This window comes from Cervus canadensis, chromosome 13 (genome assembly GCF_019320065.1).
Source record: "Cervus canadensis isolate Bull #8, Minnesota chromosome 13, ASM1932006v1, whole genome shotgun sequence".
Lineage (NCBI taxonomy): Eukaryota > Metazoa > Chordata > Mammalia > Artiodactyla > Cervidae > Cervus > Cervus canadensis.
In genome coordinates this window covers 14145059-14161914 of record NC_057398.1, presented here as the reverse complement: position 1 = coordinate 14161914, position 16856 = coordinate 14145059, and the positions used below count along the sequence as shown (strand labels likewise).

The 16856-nt window shown below is 34.1% G+C and overlaps 1 protein-coding gene across 2 annotated transcripts in view; it reads right to left on the bottom strand.

Moving 5' to 3' along the window:
- Positions 1–1237: 1237 nt before the first annotated feature.
- The window catches only part of TRMT1L (tRNA methyltransferase 1 like), a 34546-nt gene continuing 18927 nt past the window's right edge, over positions 1238–16856 (bottom strand). For both annotated transcript variants that reach the window (XM_043485154.1, XM_043485153.1), the window contains exons 9-15: positions 16455–16667; positions 14911–15101; positions 7774–7852; positions 5669–5835; positions 4973–5032; positions 2541–2667; positions 1238–2432 (exon numbers count right to left, since the gene is read on the bottom strand). In XM_043485154.1, coding sequence (XP_043341089.1) covers positions 2180–2432; positions 2541–2667; positions 4973–5032; positions 5669–5835; positions 7774–7852; positions 14911–15101; positions 16455–16667 — 1090 coding nt within the window. In that variant the 3' untranslated portion in view covers positions 1238–2179. The remainder of the gene's footprint in view (positions 2433–2540; positions 2668–4972; positions 5033–5668; positions 5836–7773; positions 7853–14910; positions 15102–16454; positions 16668–16856) is intronic.

Here is a 16856-nt window from a genome sequence, read left to right as displayed (position 1 = left end):
ATTTCCTTTTAAGATTGACTGGTTTGAGCTCCTTGCTGTCCAAGGGATTCTCAAGAGCCTTCTCCAGCACCGCAGTTTGAAAGCATTAATTCTTCCATCTCTGCCTGCCTTATGGTCCAGCTCTCACATCTGTACATGACTGCTGGAAAGACCGCATAGCCTTGACTACACGGATCTTTGTCGGCAAAGTGATGCCTTTGTTTTGTAACACACTGTCTAGGTTTGTCCTAGCTTTTCTGCCAAGAAGCAATCATCTCTAATTTCATGGTTTCAGTTACCATCTGCAATGATTTTAGAGCCTAAGAGGAAATCTGTCACTGCTTTCACCTTTTCCCTTCTATTTGCCATGAAGTGATAGGACTGAATGCCATGATCTTAGTTTTTTTAAATATTGAGTATTAAGCCAGCTTTTTCACTCTCCTCCTTCACCCTTATCAAGAGGTTCTTTAGTTCCTCTTTGCTTTCTGACATTACAGTGATATATCATCACCCTTCAGGGATCACTGCCTTGTCATGGTGAAATTACAGCTATTGATGTTTATATTTACAAAGATCTTAAAAACCTAATCTTCCATCTTGAGAATCTGTTGACATTAATTACTGATAGGTATGTACTTACTGCCACTTTATTACTTGTTTTTGTCTTACTTTGTGGTTCTTCCCTGTCCCTTTTCTTGTTTCTTCCATTGTGGTTTGATGATTCTCCTTTGTGGTGTACTTGTGGTCTGTCCTTGTTGTTGTGTTACCTGTTGTGTTTTGTGGTTACCGTGGGGTTCCATGGTTCTGTATTGATTTGTTTTAAATGGATAGTCCTTTAGGTTCAAACACATTCTAAAGCACCTATGTTTTTACTACCTTTTCCTCTACTTGGTATTTCTTGTTATATTTTACATCTTCATGTTTATTCTTTTAGAAAGTGAAAGTCACTCAGACATTAATTCGAGACAAGAAAAAGCATCCTTCTGGGATTATGCTGTAATAACGAGTTTTTCTTTTATTCTAAATTAATACTCTATGGTGATGCAACCCCAACTCCCTAAATTTCTGTGTATGTCATGGGAGCGGTTTTTTTTTACATGATATATTTAAACCTTTCAGTCATTTGTCTTCCTCCATTTCCCAAGCTTAATGCTTGTAAAAAAGTTACTTTTTCTAAGAAACACTTAGATAAATGTGTATTAAATTCTTGAGACAGAAATCTAAATTTTTGGTATACCTTTTCATACAAACTCTTAGATGAAGCAAGAACTATATTTATTAATGGAAACAAGATTTTTTTTTCCAACTAATTTTCGTAGTCATGTTAGCCTGGGCTACTTGTACAAAAAATTAGCACATACACAAATCAAAAAAACAAGCAAAACAACAACCAAAAAAACCCACCCCAAAAAGCAAGAAAATCCTCACTTCATAAATTCATAAGGTGACAAGTTTTACTCCTGAGAGGTAGCATAACCAAGCGAATGAATATTGTACGTGCATTAACTGAGGCACTTGAGATCACCCAGTTTGTTTAATTCATAACAAAATCTCTCCTCAGAATTTCGTGCTTGTAAACAGTTAGAACAGTAGTCTCAATTTAACAAAATCTTACTCTAAAGTGTAATCATTCGGACTTTAAACTTAGAAGAAAATGTATGTCTGTCTCCGGTAAGTATTTAGTTGGAGAGATAAGATTTCCTGAAATTGGGAATATATTTTAGCTTGTATTTGTGAAATAATACATTAGTAATCAGAAAGGGCACTATTCCTCCTGTTTAGGGTCACTTTAATAAAAGGATTCTGGATTCATCTTACACAATACAAACAGAAAAGATAAACATCATGAATCACTTTAAATAGAGCTGAGATTAAGTAATGTGTTATTTTCATAACATATAAAATTCCAAACACTCTGCATGTAAAAATTTTCTGAGTTATTAAACAGTAGGGTGATCTCAGTCACAAACTTGGCTTCATATGAAATGTTTTCATTAAAATTTAAGTTTTCTTTAAAATAAGAAAAACTTGGAAAGCATAGCTCCCAAACCAGCTAAATTAGAAACTGCTAGTTTTTTGAATGAAAAGAGCACTGTTTTGTATTTTTTACACAACTGAATTAAAATAGAAAAAGCACTACAGTTGTTATAGAGAACTATAGGGCCACCAACACAGATATCTGAGTAACCTTCCTTTACATTTACCATCTTCTGCAACCACCTGCTTCTGCTTTGTCCTTCACTGACATTTCAACCCTGTCAGCTACTGTATCTTCGGATGCTGGTTGGACATGGCCCTCTGACTGTCCTCCAGTGTAAGTGGGGGTGCTGTACTTTAAAAGGATGGATTTAAACTGCATTAGAGGTGCATCTGTACGAACTCCCATTGGGTCAAAATGAGTTCGGCTTACTCGAAAGCCTGCTTGAGAAAGATAGCACAAAAACTTTTTTAACCTGCAACAAAGAAAGGCAAAAAAAAAAAAAAAAAATGAGGTTCTTGTTTTAAATCATAATGTCATTAAAATATTAAATACATACACTTTGTCATTCACTGTCTCTTACTTTGGCATATTCATTCCTTTAATGCTGTGTCTGTGGATGTTGTAATAAAAGGGAGGATGTTCAGTATTGACATCAGTTTTTTGCCTCTTGACTAAATTTGCAGTTGTTTCATTACTTTTTCTCTTTCCTGAAACGTACAGATATAAACACAGAAAGTTAGCATTCTCTTAAAAATTACAAGCCAAATACTAACATATTGTCTTCAAGTCTAAATCCTTTGACACAACACTTCGACCTATCCAATCTTAATTCTTACAATAACATAGCTCTTATTGTAATATTTATATTTTCACTATCCTTTATTCATGTAATTTTACTGTTTAACTGTTTGCTGAATCAGAACTTTTCTACCTTCTTCAGTTTTAAGCCTCAACCCTACCTCCATCTTCTGTAGAAAGCCATTTTTGAAATCTGGACCAGTCGTTCCACAGATTTCACTGCTTTCAATACAACACTACTCAAAGTCTGATTAAGTTCTGTCATTATATGTTTTCTTGTTTCATGTATTTAGGTCTTTAATAATGTGTATAAATCCTTTCTCCCCAAATCATATTGTAAGTTCCTGGAGAACAAGGTCCTTTATTTCTGTACTTGTATTCTATACTATTTCTATACTTGGGTTCACAAGAATTGACCCTTGTGAACAATGCGGGTTTGAATTGTGTGGGTCTACTTCAACATGGATATTTTTCAACAGGAAGAAACTATAGTAACACATGGTTCACAGTTAGTTGAATCTGTGGATTGACTTTAAGTTACACATGGATTAATCCCGGGGCTGTTCAAGGGGCAACTGTGTTTGATATACAGTAGGTCTTCAATGAACACAAAACAAAGTCAGTCTCAGGGGCTTGGATACAGGAATTATGAGTACACTGTGTGATCTCTGCCTGCTTCTTACCACAGTACTTAGCCTTTACATTTTCAGTGAAAGGAAGCTAGCAAGTAAGTTTCTAGCAGTATATGCGTCCAAAAATCACAAAAAGAAGACAACTAAGATATCCAAGTTACCATATGGAGATTTTTTTCTGAATGTTCAACTCTTTATTTCTACATGGATGTTATTATGGCCAAATTTAAAATTTTCATGAACATTCACTTAAGCAAAAGTATTCAGAAGACAAATTTGATGCATGAAAATGAATGATAAACTGCATTCAAAGATAAATATTGTTGAAGTATTGACTCATGGCTCCCCCATTAAATCAGATACTTAAAACCTAATTATACTGTCACATTAAATCTAAAAAGGCATATGTACCCCAAGAGTTAGGAAAGGCTGAGACTAAAAATCCAGTACCTTCTAATTGCTATCATCAGCAGTACATAGATTTCTTTTGCCTGATATTTTCTATCATGTAAGATTTTATATGTTCTACTAGTTTAGGACAATCATAATTTTAGAGCTATAAAAGAACCCATAGAGATTAGTCTAATTCCCATAATTTATACATGAGAAAGGCTCAGAGATTTTAAATATCTTCAAAACTTAGTTTTTACCTTATTCTAAAAAGGTTTTATGACAAGTCAAAGGTGGGGGCCTGGCTGAGGTTATGTAACAAAAGGACACAAACATGTAAATCCATGGCTGATTCATGTCAATGTATGGCAAAAATCACTACAATATTGTAAAGTAATTAGCCTCCAACTAATAAAAATAAATGAAAATAAAAGTAGAATGATACTCTTAAATTTAATGTATTTTACAGTATACTGGAATGCCTTTCTCTTCCCTCCAACAGAGAAATTAAGGAGAATAAATCATTTTTAAGTGATTTGAATCCTAACAAATTAACTGAAGATGCTAAATGAATATGACTGTTGGGAACAGTATGTAGTTATTAACCATAAGCTATTAGCAGGAGTTGAAATTTTCTTCTCTTTGAAGATCAACACTAAAATGTTGAGCAACTAATACAAAATTACAGCTTGTAACTATAGTCCTTGGTTCTTTCAATCTCAACATTGTTTTTGCCCGTATACAAAAACAGATTTAGAATCTAAATGTTGCCTTCTAAAGACCTTAGACATTAAGCATCGCCATTACAAATCTTAACATTCTTTGATATGAATTTACAATGCCTAATACAAGTATATTTTAAAGTATGTATACATCTCAAATTATAAGAAAAGCTATGTAATAAAATTCTTATGGCCAGAGTATAGGGTCTTCTGGTAAAGAAATTTCTTTTAACATCTTGTATAGCTCTTGCAAGGGGATCACCATATACCACAGATGCGAACAAAGTACATGTTAATAGAAGTTTTGAACTATGCAAATGCCAAATAAGGTTTACTGTAATTTGGTTGCTGGTATAATAAGATGAAAATGAATTTTGAAGTAGGCTACCAAAGCAATCTCTTCTCTTCCAATTATCCTTCTGCTATATGCTCTTTTACACGGATGCATTTATACACACACACACACATACCTTGTGCACTGTAATTATCTGTTGTATCATCTGTAGTTTTAATAAATACACCACATTCTTCTAAAATTAGAACAAATGGAAACAAAATATTTTATAGGATGATATTAAGCAACAATTTGAAGTTTACATCAAAGCTTACTAAATCTATGCACTGCTTTTATGACTATATGAGATTCTGTGACCAACACAGGTTCCAGGAATTCATTTTTTGACCCTCTAAGACACCTAACAGGCCCATCCTTCTATCAGTAGCCAGGTAAAACTACAAAAGCCTGTTTATACTAAAGAGAAAACAAAGGAAAAATACTTAACTTTGCTGAGTGGTAAGTGTAAACCTAGCTTCCATGTCTCAATGGATATTACAAAATTTGGCCACACTGTTCTCAGAATAACCTACAGTTTCTCTTTCCAGAAAGCAGATACAGGGCAGTAAAATCAGAACAGACTTTTAGTTCTTTCAATCTACTAAAGTTTAAAAAATACATCTATAAAACAAAATCATTCCTTTCAGGCCCCTAATATAAACTTGAAGACAATGCAATTAAAAAAAGCTAACTGGATTACTGATGAGACTCATTAGAGAATTTACTTAAAGCATACTACTTAAAGTGCTTTTAATTAAAACATCAAATATAAAGATGGAGTATTTTTGATAAACAATTTGTAACATAGTAAATTAGTGTTCAGTTAGGTCACCTTGCTTGTTGAGATTTGAAGGTGCATGAACTGAAAACTGACTTTGAGGAGTACACTCTGACTCAAAGATTAATGTCTTTATTAGGGTCTGAATGTCATCTAAACCATGGTGAAAAGATTCAGATAGCATTCTTTTGAGGAATCCAGTATTGAAAAGGGAACTTGACCTGAAAAAAGAATACAGAATTAGATTCAAGAAGTGTTTTCTTTAATAAGTCTTCATAATTAAACAACCACCAAGATAATTTGCCCATTTTATCATGTCAGTTCTCTAAGCTAGTGGGATTAGTAAAGGAAATTTTATTCACAGTAGGTCAACTTATTGAGCCCTCACAAGGTGTACAGTCCTGTCGTACAGAGGTGTAAAATATAGTGAAGTATAAAATTCACTGTTTACCCTATGAAAGCCTATAAATGTAGACAGAATCTAGAATGGGACACAATAATGCAGAAGTTTTCACAATGCATATTCCTATCAGTAACAGTAATCCTTAGTTCCAGGGCATATATGGTGGGGCAGGGTGACATCCATAAGAATTACATGTGCTGGTGGTGATGTAGTTAAAAAGTGGCCCAGGGCTTAGTCTGATATGTTTCCCATTTAATTTGAGAATCACAAGTATAATGGACAGAATATGAATTCCAGGTCAGACAAACCTTTCCACCACTTATTAGCTATGTAATCTTGAGTAACTACTATTTTGAGTCTCACATTCCTTATCATAACATGGAAAATAAAACATCTCACAGACTTATGGGAATTAAATGAGATAATACACCTACAATCCCTAGTACAAGGTATATCCTCAAGGAACAGTAGCTGTTATTACTAGGGTTAGCAAATATATATGAAAGGATATGTGATTTTAAGTGTCAAAAGAGTGACCAATGTAAGATTTACTAAAAGACAATTCAAAGATTATTTTGGATTTAAGCACTAAGGAGTGACACTTCAAAAAGGATGCAGAATTTCAACTAGAGGAAGGGAAAGGAGAAGAGACTCTGGATGAGCTTAAAGACATGAACAATGGCTTTAAGTGAGAAAACCTTAAGTTCTTTGTTTAGAACTCAGTCTTGAAGGTCAAAAAAAAAAATGAGTTCTGGCTCTCTGTGTGCGACTAACTAAATCCTGAGGGATCAGTTTCATCCAACACTTAAATACACTGTGCCATCATTTTCTCATCTGGTAAAATAAGGGAGGAGGTGGGCTAGGAGATCTTTCTGGATCTAGCTGTTACTCTTAACTGTTACTCTTAACTTTCCCAGTTCCAAGAGTGAGTAGGGTCAACATACTGCTGGTGATTGAGAGTACTAGAAGGTAAGGCTGGCCAGGTCATTCTTAATCTAAAAGTATTTACCTGAAGATAAAATAATGGGCATCAGCACAAATATGTTTACTATTAAGTTAATTTTTAGACTTAGTAATGACTAAACCTTGGCCTTATAAAGTAACGAGGCTGAAGTTTGCAATGATTCTTATTACAATGCTATTAGCAATCTCAAATTTCTCCAAGAATCTCTAGTAACAAACAGCTTATGGGAAGGATTGAGAGTAAAAGCAATTCAACTTTCAAACATGAAAAACACAATAACTAGTTACCAAGGATGCAAAAAGCACACACAACATTAAATATTTGCAGCTGTGTCACATATAAACAGCTTTACCTAATACAAAAGCAGACATTTACTTTAACATGCCATTCTTCCTTAAAATTAATTCCTCAAAGAACTTTTACATTAGTTGACTGGTCTATAAAAAGTTATAGTGATCATTTCAAGATCATACCCTAGGTTCTATAATTATCAGCTGAAAAAAGCCTCATCCTTACTATGCAGGAATGAATTATTTAGTTTGCAGATTAGTTTGGCTTCTCTTTGATCTGACTGCATCTTAGCTCTGTCACAAACTTGGAAGAATAATGGTATAGAAAAATGTGCAAAGAAAACACCTCAGGTTCATTGGGGAAAAGAATTGTATTTATTTGCCTATATTTTTTAAAAGATTGAACCTAAATTTCTTTGTCTTCTACCACAGTAATCAAAAGTCAGCAATCAGATCAACACATGCATAAACTCTGAATACATTACTGTGCTTAGGCACATACCATAGAGGTCCAAGTTCGATTGCTGTCTTTCCAGGCATGCTTCCATGACAATTACAGGGTAGCTGTCTATATGGGTTTTCTGTGAAAAGGTAATAAAAAGAAATCAAAGGAGAAATGACAATGTAAACAGTAGTAATTGTTATATAAACAATAATTTGCAGCTACAATATACTGAGGATCTACTATGTGCCAGGTATTGTGCATTCATATGCATTAAAAAAATTTAATCCTTAAAACTCTCTGAAGCAGGTATTAAGATCTCAGTTATGTAGATCAGATGATTAAAGCTTAAGAAAGATACAGAAATCTATGTCAAAATTAGAGGCATAGTTTTTAGTCACTATACTACCTGAAATAATTTCAGCAGGAGAAAGCCTTATAAATTTCACAAGCTATCCATATTTTAAAATCAACTGATTGGGGTATAATTTACATACAGTAAAATGTATACATTTTATGTGAAAAGGTTGATGAGCTTTAACAAATGTACATACCCATATAACCAACATTCATCAAAATAAAGACATTTCCCATAAGTTAATTCTTCTGTAATTGGGATGAGAAAATGAATTACTCTATTCCCTAGGCTTGATGCATATTCAGTCCCAGACATGTAGGCTAGAAGAAACTAATTCTGTTTAAAGAGCAATGAGGGCTCTGATGTAATCATAAGGTGACTGGGGAGGTACAAGACCTATTCTCAGTTTCCAAAATGGCACGATATTCTACCATGGACTTTCCTGTTCACTTAAGACTCAGAATAGTCATTTTAAATCAGATTCTCTCCAACTGAGTTCCCCCAGGCCATTTCTGGGTTGATCATTCATTTTCTTGGAACGGCCTGATCTGATCAATGGGTCCTAGATATATCCAGAACTCAGGATTATGGTAGTAGGGGCATGGGCCTAGAGCCTCTTGCTATCTGATATCACTCTGTGATTCAATGCAATTAAGTGGCATAATTCACAGCTGTATCTATACTTAATGGCCTCCTTCTTTGTTTGCTCCTAGGTCTACCTTTCAGCCTTAAAAGAAGGTGTGGTTATCATTGACCTTAGCTTTGTTGAGAATGATGCTCCGCAAATGTTATACAAACACATTCAAGACATCTTCCCTGAAACCATTAAATAATTAAATTATATGTACTACAGGCAGAATTACCCAAAGTAGGGTGATTTATATTTATGGTTCTGTCAGTTGTACCAACTTACCACAGGCAGCACACAAATATTTTTCAGTTTATTTCCTGATGTATTTTGCAAAATGATCCCATCATATAAACCTATGTCTCTTTTGAAGACCCTTGCCTAGGATTTCTTAGTGCCTGATGAGCATCAGCATCTCCAGGGATCAGGGTTATCATTTCAAGTTACAGAGTAGAAAAAAATGATGGTGTGAAGAAAGAAAGAACTACTATTTCTATGTCATTGGTAAATAAGCCACGAAGGTAATTCCAGATGAGGAATTCAAACTATTTAGAGACTTTAAATGAAATGGACTGAACACATATTTTAATCTCTTCTGTTTCTTAAAGCATTATTAAGATGAGAACAACAAAGGAATAAAATTCAAACCCCAAAGATAAATAAAATGTGAGAAGAGACAGCAAGATGATGAGAAATGTCAGTAAAATTTTAGAAATGGGAAGCAGATACACAAGGAGGTAATGGATTTAGCAGGTCAGAGAAAGCTAAAGCCCGAGCCTGAAATGGATAGACAGGCTACCAATAAACAGCAAGCCCACTGGCATTGTGGGACCTGAAAAGGCTTGAGAATTCAAAGTACTGACTGTCTCTGAAGATGGAAATAGGGTGGTAATGCAAAACAAAAAAAAACAAAAAAACAGACTTCATTTTAAAATTTTAAGACTTGTAGATCTTCTCTAAGATCAACAGTTAGGCTTCTGTGTCTTCTCCATCCAAAAGAGGAAGTTAATCTTGGGTCAGGCTGAACCACAGAGGATCTGGAACCAGGGGCACTAGTCACAGTTAAGAGTGAGGAGATATATGAAAAGAAAGGGACTAAGTAAAAGTCTGCACAAATGCCAAGACCTTCCAGTCTCCTTCCCCAACATGGTTCCTAGAAAGTTGATAAAAGACTGCAAGATTCCTCTGCAGAAGTACTTACCAATCCAGGAGAAGAGACACATACAGAGTGAGTGACTATCTTTTGGGAGTTCTTATAGTAAAAAAGCAGGCTGCCTTCTCAACACAGTAAAACCTATCAGTTTATAAGCCCTGCCCCAAGAACTTCAACATAACTGTCAGCATGGAAAACTACTAGACATTTGAGATATACTATGACAAGAACAGAATTGCAAACCAGAAACAGTTAGGAAAGAATAACTAAAACAACAAAATAATAGCAACAATATAAAAATAAGCAAAATGAAAAACCTATCCTCCCCTAAATATACCCAACTATATCAATAGTATAACAGAGGTAAGATTAGATTTCACATCTCTGAGACAAGAATAGGATACTATTAAAAGGGGAACAATAAAAATATGAAATAACTCTTGGAAATGAACAAAGTATGACAAATTTAAGCAGGAAAGTTGGAAAATGAAACTCAAGGAAATTTATAAAGAACTGCTAAAGAAATAGAGATGTAAAAAAATTAGAGGATTAATCAAGAAGATCCATCATATAACTAAAATTGAGTTCTGGGAAGAGAGAAATAATTTGAGAGAAAAAATTATCAAAGAGAAAATAGAAAAAATTTATTAGAACTGAAGAACTCAAGTTTAAGGGCTCACAGACTGCAGCACAATGAATTAAAAACGATGAATTCATAAACATCCTGAAGTTATTTTAGAATAGTGGGTTAAGAAGAGATATTTTAAGAGCACTCAGAGGAAAAAACATAAAGGACTATTCATAAGAACAGCAGCAGACTTGTCAATATTGAAGGCTAAAAGACAAAGGAATAACATCTTAAACATTCTGAAGAAGAACAACTTCTAACCTAGACTTCTATACTTGCCCATGCAATCCTTCTAAGGAAATCCTTCTAAGGGAAAAAGTGTAGCTTCAAAAGGAGAAAGTAAAGAAGGAAAGGTGAAAAATACGTAAGATTTAAGATATAGGAAGTACATCACAAGGAGAAAGCCAAAGAAAATTTCCATTATGAGTCTAAAAAGACCTAAGGCAACAGCTTTTCAAACCACCCAAACTAGAGGAGGAGGACTATCTCCAGCAGAATTAAATGAAACCCAAAGGTTATTTGTTTTTAACCAAAATCACAGGAGCACTGAAACTGTATTATGGATTGTGAAAAGTATATACACACCCAAAAGGTGACAAATATATAGTAACAATTAACTTGGTAATTGAACAGTAAAAAAGTTATTACAGCAGTGTAACTGGTTCATCTCTGTGGAGCAGCCTTCTAAGAAAGGCAGCAATGATCCCTGTATCCTGGTATTCATGCCCTTCTATAATCTCCACCTCTTGCACTCGAGATCACTGGATCTGGAGACTCATTTCTAGTGACTAGAATACAGCAATATTCTCTTTTTCTCTCTCCCTTTCTCTCTCTGGTTCTTTCCAATGAAGTGAGCTGCTATTCTGTGAGGAGGACTACTTGACAAGGAGCTGAGAACACCTCTTAGCAGCCAACAAGCGCTCAGGTCTGCAGTCTAACAACCTACATCCAGGTCATAACCATGTGAATGAGCTTGTGAACAGGTCCTTCCCCCAGTCAGGCCTTGATGATCGCAGCCCTAGCCAACACCTTGACGGCAGCCTTGTGAGCGACCCTTAGCTAGTGGACCCAGCTGAGCTATGCCCAGATTCTTGACTCAAGAGAAACTGAGAAAATAAACGCTGTTTTAAGCCACTAAGTTTTGAGGTAATTTGTTACACACAGATAGATAACTAATACAACTTGTAAACAATGTTTTTATATTTATAAAAATATGAACACTGAATATTGATTAAGCCAACACTGGAGAGAAGTACATGCATGTGACTGAGCTGGTCTGAGATGCTGAATAGTCGTCTTCATGAAAGGAAGTTATAGGCAATATAGCTTAGAAATAGGGAAGATACCAAACATTAAAGACTTTAAACATTAGCAGAAAGAGCTGTGAGATTTTTATTAATAGCTGGTTACTTTAGGGAGTGGAGCATATATCATTACTTTATTAACAAAATGCAGAACTATTTGACTTTTTAAATTATATACTACAAATTGATAAACATAAAAAATTCTAAGTGATCTGACTTTTTGGAAAGAAACACTCATTTATACTCTGTAAGTCCTATATGATTACAAACAATGCAGAAAACAATTCATATTGCTTAATAGTAATTTATTAAGTCAAAAATCCTTTAAAATGTTTGATTAAAGAAACACTCTAGTGACAAATTCCATATAATACCAGTTATATGTGGAATCTAAAATATGGCACGAATGAACCTATCTACAAAACAGAAACAGACTCACAGATATCGAGACTTGTGGCAGGAGAGGGATGAATTGGAAGTTTGGGTTAGTAGATGTAAACTATTACATTTAGAATGGACAGAAAACAAGGTCCTACTGTTTAGCACAAGGACCTATATCAAGCCTCCTGGGACAAACCACAATGGAAAAGAATATGAAGAAAAGTGTATATACATGTATAACTGAGCCACTTTGCTGTACAACAGAAATTAACAGTGTAAATCAAATATTCTTCAATTTTAAAACAATTTAAAAAACCCACTGTAGTAACAGTCCAAAATCATAAAGCAACATGAAGGACTCCTAAAGGAGAAGGAAAGATGTTAAGTTTTTACAGATTCAGGATCAAATTTGAGCAGAGTGTATCTGAGTTCAGTTACTCACTGATATTGTAAAACACTCATGGTGAGATATGAAAGGATAAAAATCTCCATGTAAGAAAGAACTGGTTCATAATTTTAAAGGTAGGAATACCATCAGTAACACTGGGGTTCAAGGTGAAAAGAAACACTGAGTTTTTTTTTTTAATTGAGGTGAAACTCACATTAGTGATATCCTTTTAAACACTGATGATAAGATGTATATTATTTCTTACATAAAAAAAATTAAATTAGGAAAAAATAGATAAGAAACCACTGTACCATTTATCTAGGAGGACCAAAACTTTCACAAGTTTCATCAAAGATATTTATGAAATTCATATTTTAAAAAGCCAGAGTGGATTCTATAACCTTTCTGACTCTGTTGCATTTAAACCAAGGTTAGGATGGTGGACTGGGCATTTAGAGTTGGCTTCTCTTATTCTAAATCTTTAGAAATGACAGAAAAATATATTTTTGTGAATAATTCCTAAATATTGCTAGAAAATAAGAAGATACGTCATCATATGTTCCAATCATTCAGTACTTGCTGAAAGCTTATAAGCTGAGAGAGTACTACTGGAAAAAAACCACACTGGAGGGAATAGATATTAAAGGCAGAAATAGCCTAGGGGCTATATGAACCTAAAAAGCAAAGATGAATGCTACTGGAGTAGCTCTAGGACAACTGTTAAAGGGATTGGTTAGAAAACTGTACTTGAAACAGCTGATTACACAACTCCTTTAATCCATGATTAGCAGGTTACAGAAGATATCTGTATCCAGTTTGAAGTGATAAAGGTTTAGGTTGGAGAAGAAAATAGTGCCCCAAATTTGATTAAAAACAAAAAACAAAAAACAGTTACCTCTGGCCCTAAGAAGCTCTGAATTCCAAAGAGGATAAACACAAAGAGACCCACTCAGACATATTATAACCAAACTGCTGAAAGCTGCAAAAAGAATCCTGAAAACACTAAGTATCAAGTACAAGGGAAAAACAATACAACTAATGGCTAACTTTTAACCAGAAATAATAGAAGCCAGAAGGCACTGTAATGATACAGGCAAAGTGCTGACTGGGTAATAAATGATAGGCATCTCAGCTTCATGCACAAATCAGAAAGCACCAGAGAGAACCCAAACAAAGGGTGATGACAGGATGCCCCATCCTACCATCAATCTACACTGTAGCAGAAGCGCCTGGACAGAGGAAAAGCATAGTGGGCTCTTAGGAAGCTTCAAAACCACATCTCCTCCTCAATGCAATGTGGTCAAGATAAACTACCAACTGGTTTATTTATTTATCTTTCATTAAGCAAAAAAAGGATCCAATAACGAAACACTCTGAAAATAGAGCTCTGAGAAGTGACTGCCTTAACAGATATTAAACAACACTAAAAGGAGTAGAAGTGAATGAATGCATGAACATCCAACCACTGGAACAGAACAGAAAATCTAAAAACAAATTCAAATCCAGGTGGGTTTTTAGTATAAGATAGATATGGTATTCTCAAATAAGTGCACAAGAGGTGACCTAGTCAACAAAACATAACCTTCTCTGAATAATTTAGGATTGGAAAGCTTTTTCCAACTACAGACAAAATGCAGAATCTATTAAGCGTCTGATTAACTTTACAACAGAAACAATGAAAATGTCTGCATGAAAGAATAAAAAAAGATGCAAACACAAGTGACAAAATGAGAAAAAATATCTGTAACTATCGTATCATACCACGAAGGTTAAATTCTACTATATAAAGAGTTTTTAAAAATCCGCATTTCAAAAATGCTAAGAAGCTAACAGAAAACAACGGGCAATTGTTTCTATGTCCCAGAAAAGCAAAACAGAAACAGCCTGATGAGGGCACATGCCACATCTTTTTCCCTTGATTCCCCAGGCCTGGCATATAGTAGAGGCTCAATAAATATTTACTGGATGAGTTTTATAACTGATGGTTTTTATATTCAGTCAGAAACATGACCATTATTTTTATAAAATTAATGATTTGAAACATCCTAAAGAAAGAAGTAATCGGACTTAATGTTCCTAAAATTAGTGACAGTGGAAACTAAGTTATTTCTAGACATTTCAACAGAAGGCATGGCTAGAGAGCATAAATTATAATGAGTAAATGACTTTAATGAACTCACACGAATGTCTTGTCTGTTGATGAAAGGAAATCCAGTATAGGAAATAAAGTTAGCACTGTAATCTTTAAAATCAAAGGACAACAATATGTATAAATTAGGGATGTGATAAAGGCTTATTCATTGGAGGCTTACACATAAATTCAACACAATATTCAGTCAAAAGAAACTTGCATTTACCTTCTACCATATTACCATCTTTCTGAAAAATTCTCTCTTCACACCACTGACAATGGATTAGGTATTGAATCTTCTTGGCTGTTTCATCTGCAGAAGTTGGCCCCCTCAAAACTCTCACAACAACCAACACAAAATGTTCCAAAGCCACTGCAAACAGTACTTCTATGCCTTTGTTACATCGGGCTGCAGCTCTGGAAAAAAATGTTTATGTTATTTTGGGAGCTTATCATTTTCCTTTGTTTGGCATTATATTGACCATATCAACTTGGACAGTCATACACTACGGAAGGGTTATGGGAAAATAAGAAAAATTTAACTCTTAGTAGCAGTGGTTTTAAAAGATATAAAAAAAGTGGCTATAAAAGATATTTACTATAACTTTTACACAAACTGAAACACAAGAAATTATAGGATGCTTGGCAGGCTTTTAGTAATTACACATTTTCCTTTATGATATCTTCTCAATATTCTTTGGCTTCTAATGTCACCTTTGTTTCTTGTCATCACAACCATCTTTCTTTCTTTTTACCTACTTTTTTTTTTAATAAAAGCTTGTTCCAAACAATGCATGCTTACTGAGTACTAAATATGCAGGGAAGTATGCTAGCTGCTGAAGAGCTAGTAAAAAATGAATAAGCAAAGTCCCTGCCATTACTACATTTATATACTTTTGTATTAAATTCTACTTGATACACCATTTATGTACTCAGTTTTCCCTCTACAGTTGTACACTAACTTAGTCTGTATGTACTGCTTTGAATTTGCTATTACATTATAAACATTTTAAAGTATGTACAGTAGTAGGTCCTTGGCATGTACCAAGTGAACATCAGAGGTTTTAGTTATTTAGGAATAATCCTAAAGGTCTATGAAGTCTAATAATCTGTATTTTTGCTGAGGTAAGAATTTTCAATCTAAATGCTGTGAAACTGGTGCTGGGGTTAATGACAGAGTTAGCTGTAATGATCTGTAATCTTAAAATTCATTGAGATTATATTATTACTATTCCTCTAGCATAACTTTATGCATAAAATGGGTGCTCAAAAGTCTTCCTTTCTTCAATTGTTTAGAAAGTCTGATGAGAAACAGAACTTTTTGTTTTACAAGTGAGATCATTTCACAGAATCAAATTTATAAGCCATCATTTCTTTCAAACTACATAAAGAAGATAAGATGAAATAGACATTAAATAATGATAATTTCTAAACCTAAGATCAATTTTTGCTTTCCTTTTTTGTGGTGCTATCACCCTATATCTACTCTATGTTTGTTGAAACAAAATGATTTGAAATTAACTTTCATTTTTTCTTTCTACTTTATTTAAATAACATTTTAAAGTGGAGAGTAAACGTTTTTAGACACAAGCTTTTAAATAAAATTCTAACATACAATGTAAGATTTCAAAAGAAAATCAAGATCACATATACAAAACACAGAATCTGTATTTTGTGCATATTTTGAAGAATGAACTGAGCACTCTTGCAGTGTTCTTTCTTTCTATCATACACTCAGACATACAAAGGACACCGCTGGCCATTTGGTACCTTGCCACTGCAGCTACAACAATTCTTGCAGCTAGCTCCTTGTAATATTCAGTTCGGACAATATTACAGCCGTAGTGACGCCGGGCAACGTGTTGTGCCTTGGCATATAAAGAACTGATATCTGTAGAAGTCACTGATACTATGCCAAGGTTTCTTATATTTCTGAATGCAGAATCAAGATAGTTCACAGATGTTCCAAAAGGATCTAGGTGTCTAAAATCAGAAACAATATGGACATATTTAAAATCATACTAGTATCCAAAATCATACCATTGCCATATTTCTAATGATAAAGTTCCATGGATTCAAAAGTACTTCATAAATCTATTTTAAAAACATAATTATGTTTTTAAAGTAAGCAATGAAAGGATCATATGATATCTCAGACACATGAGAGTAAAA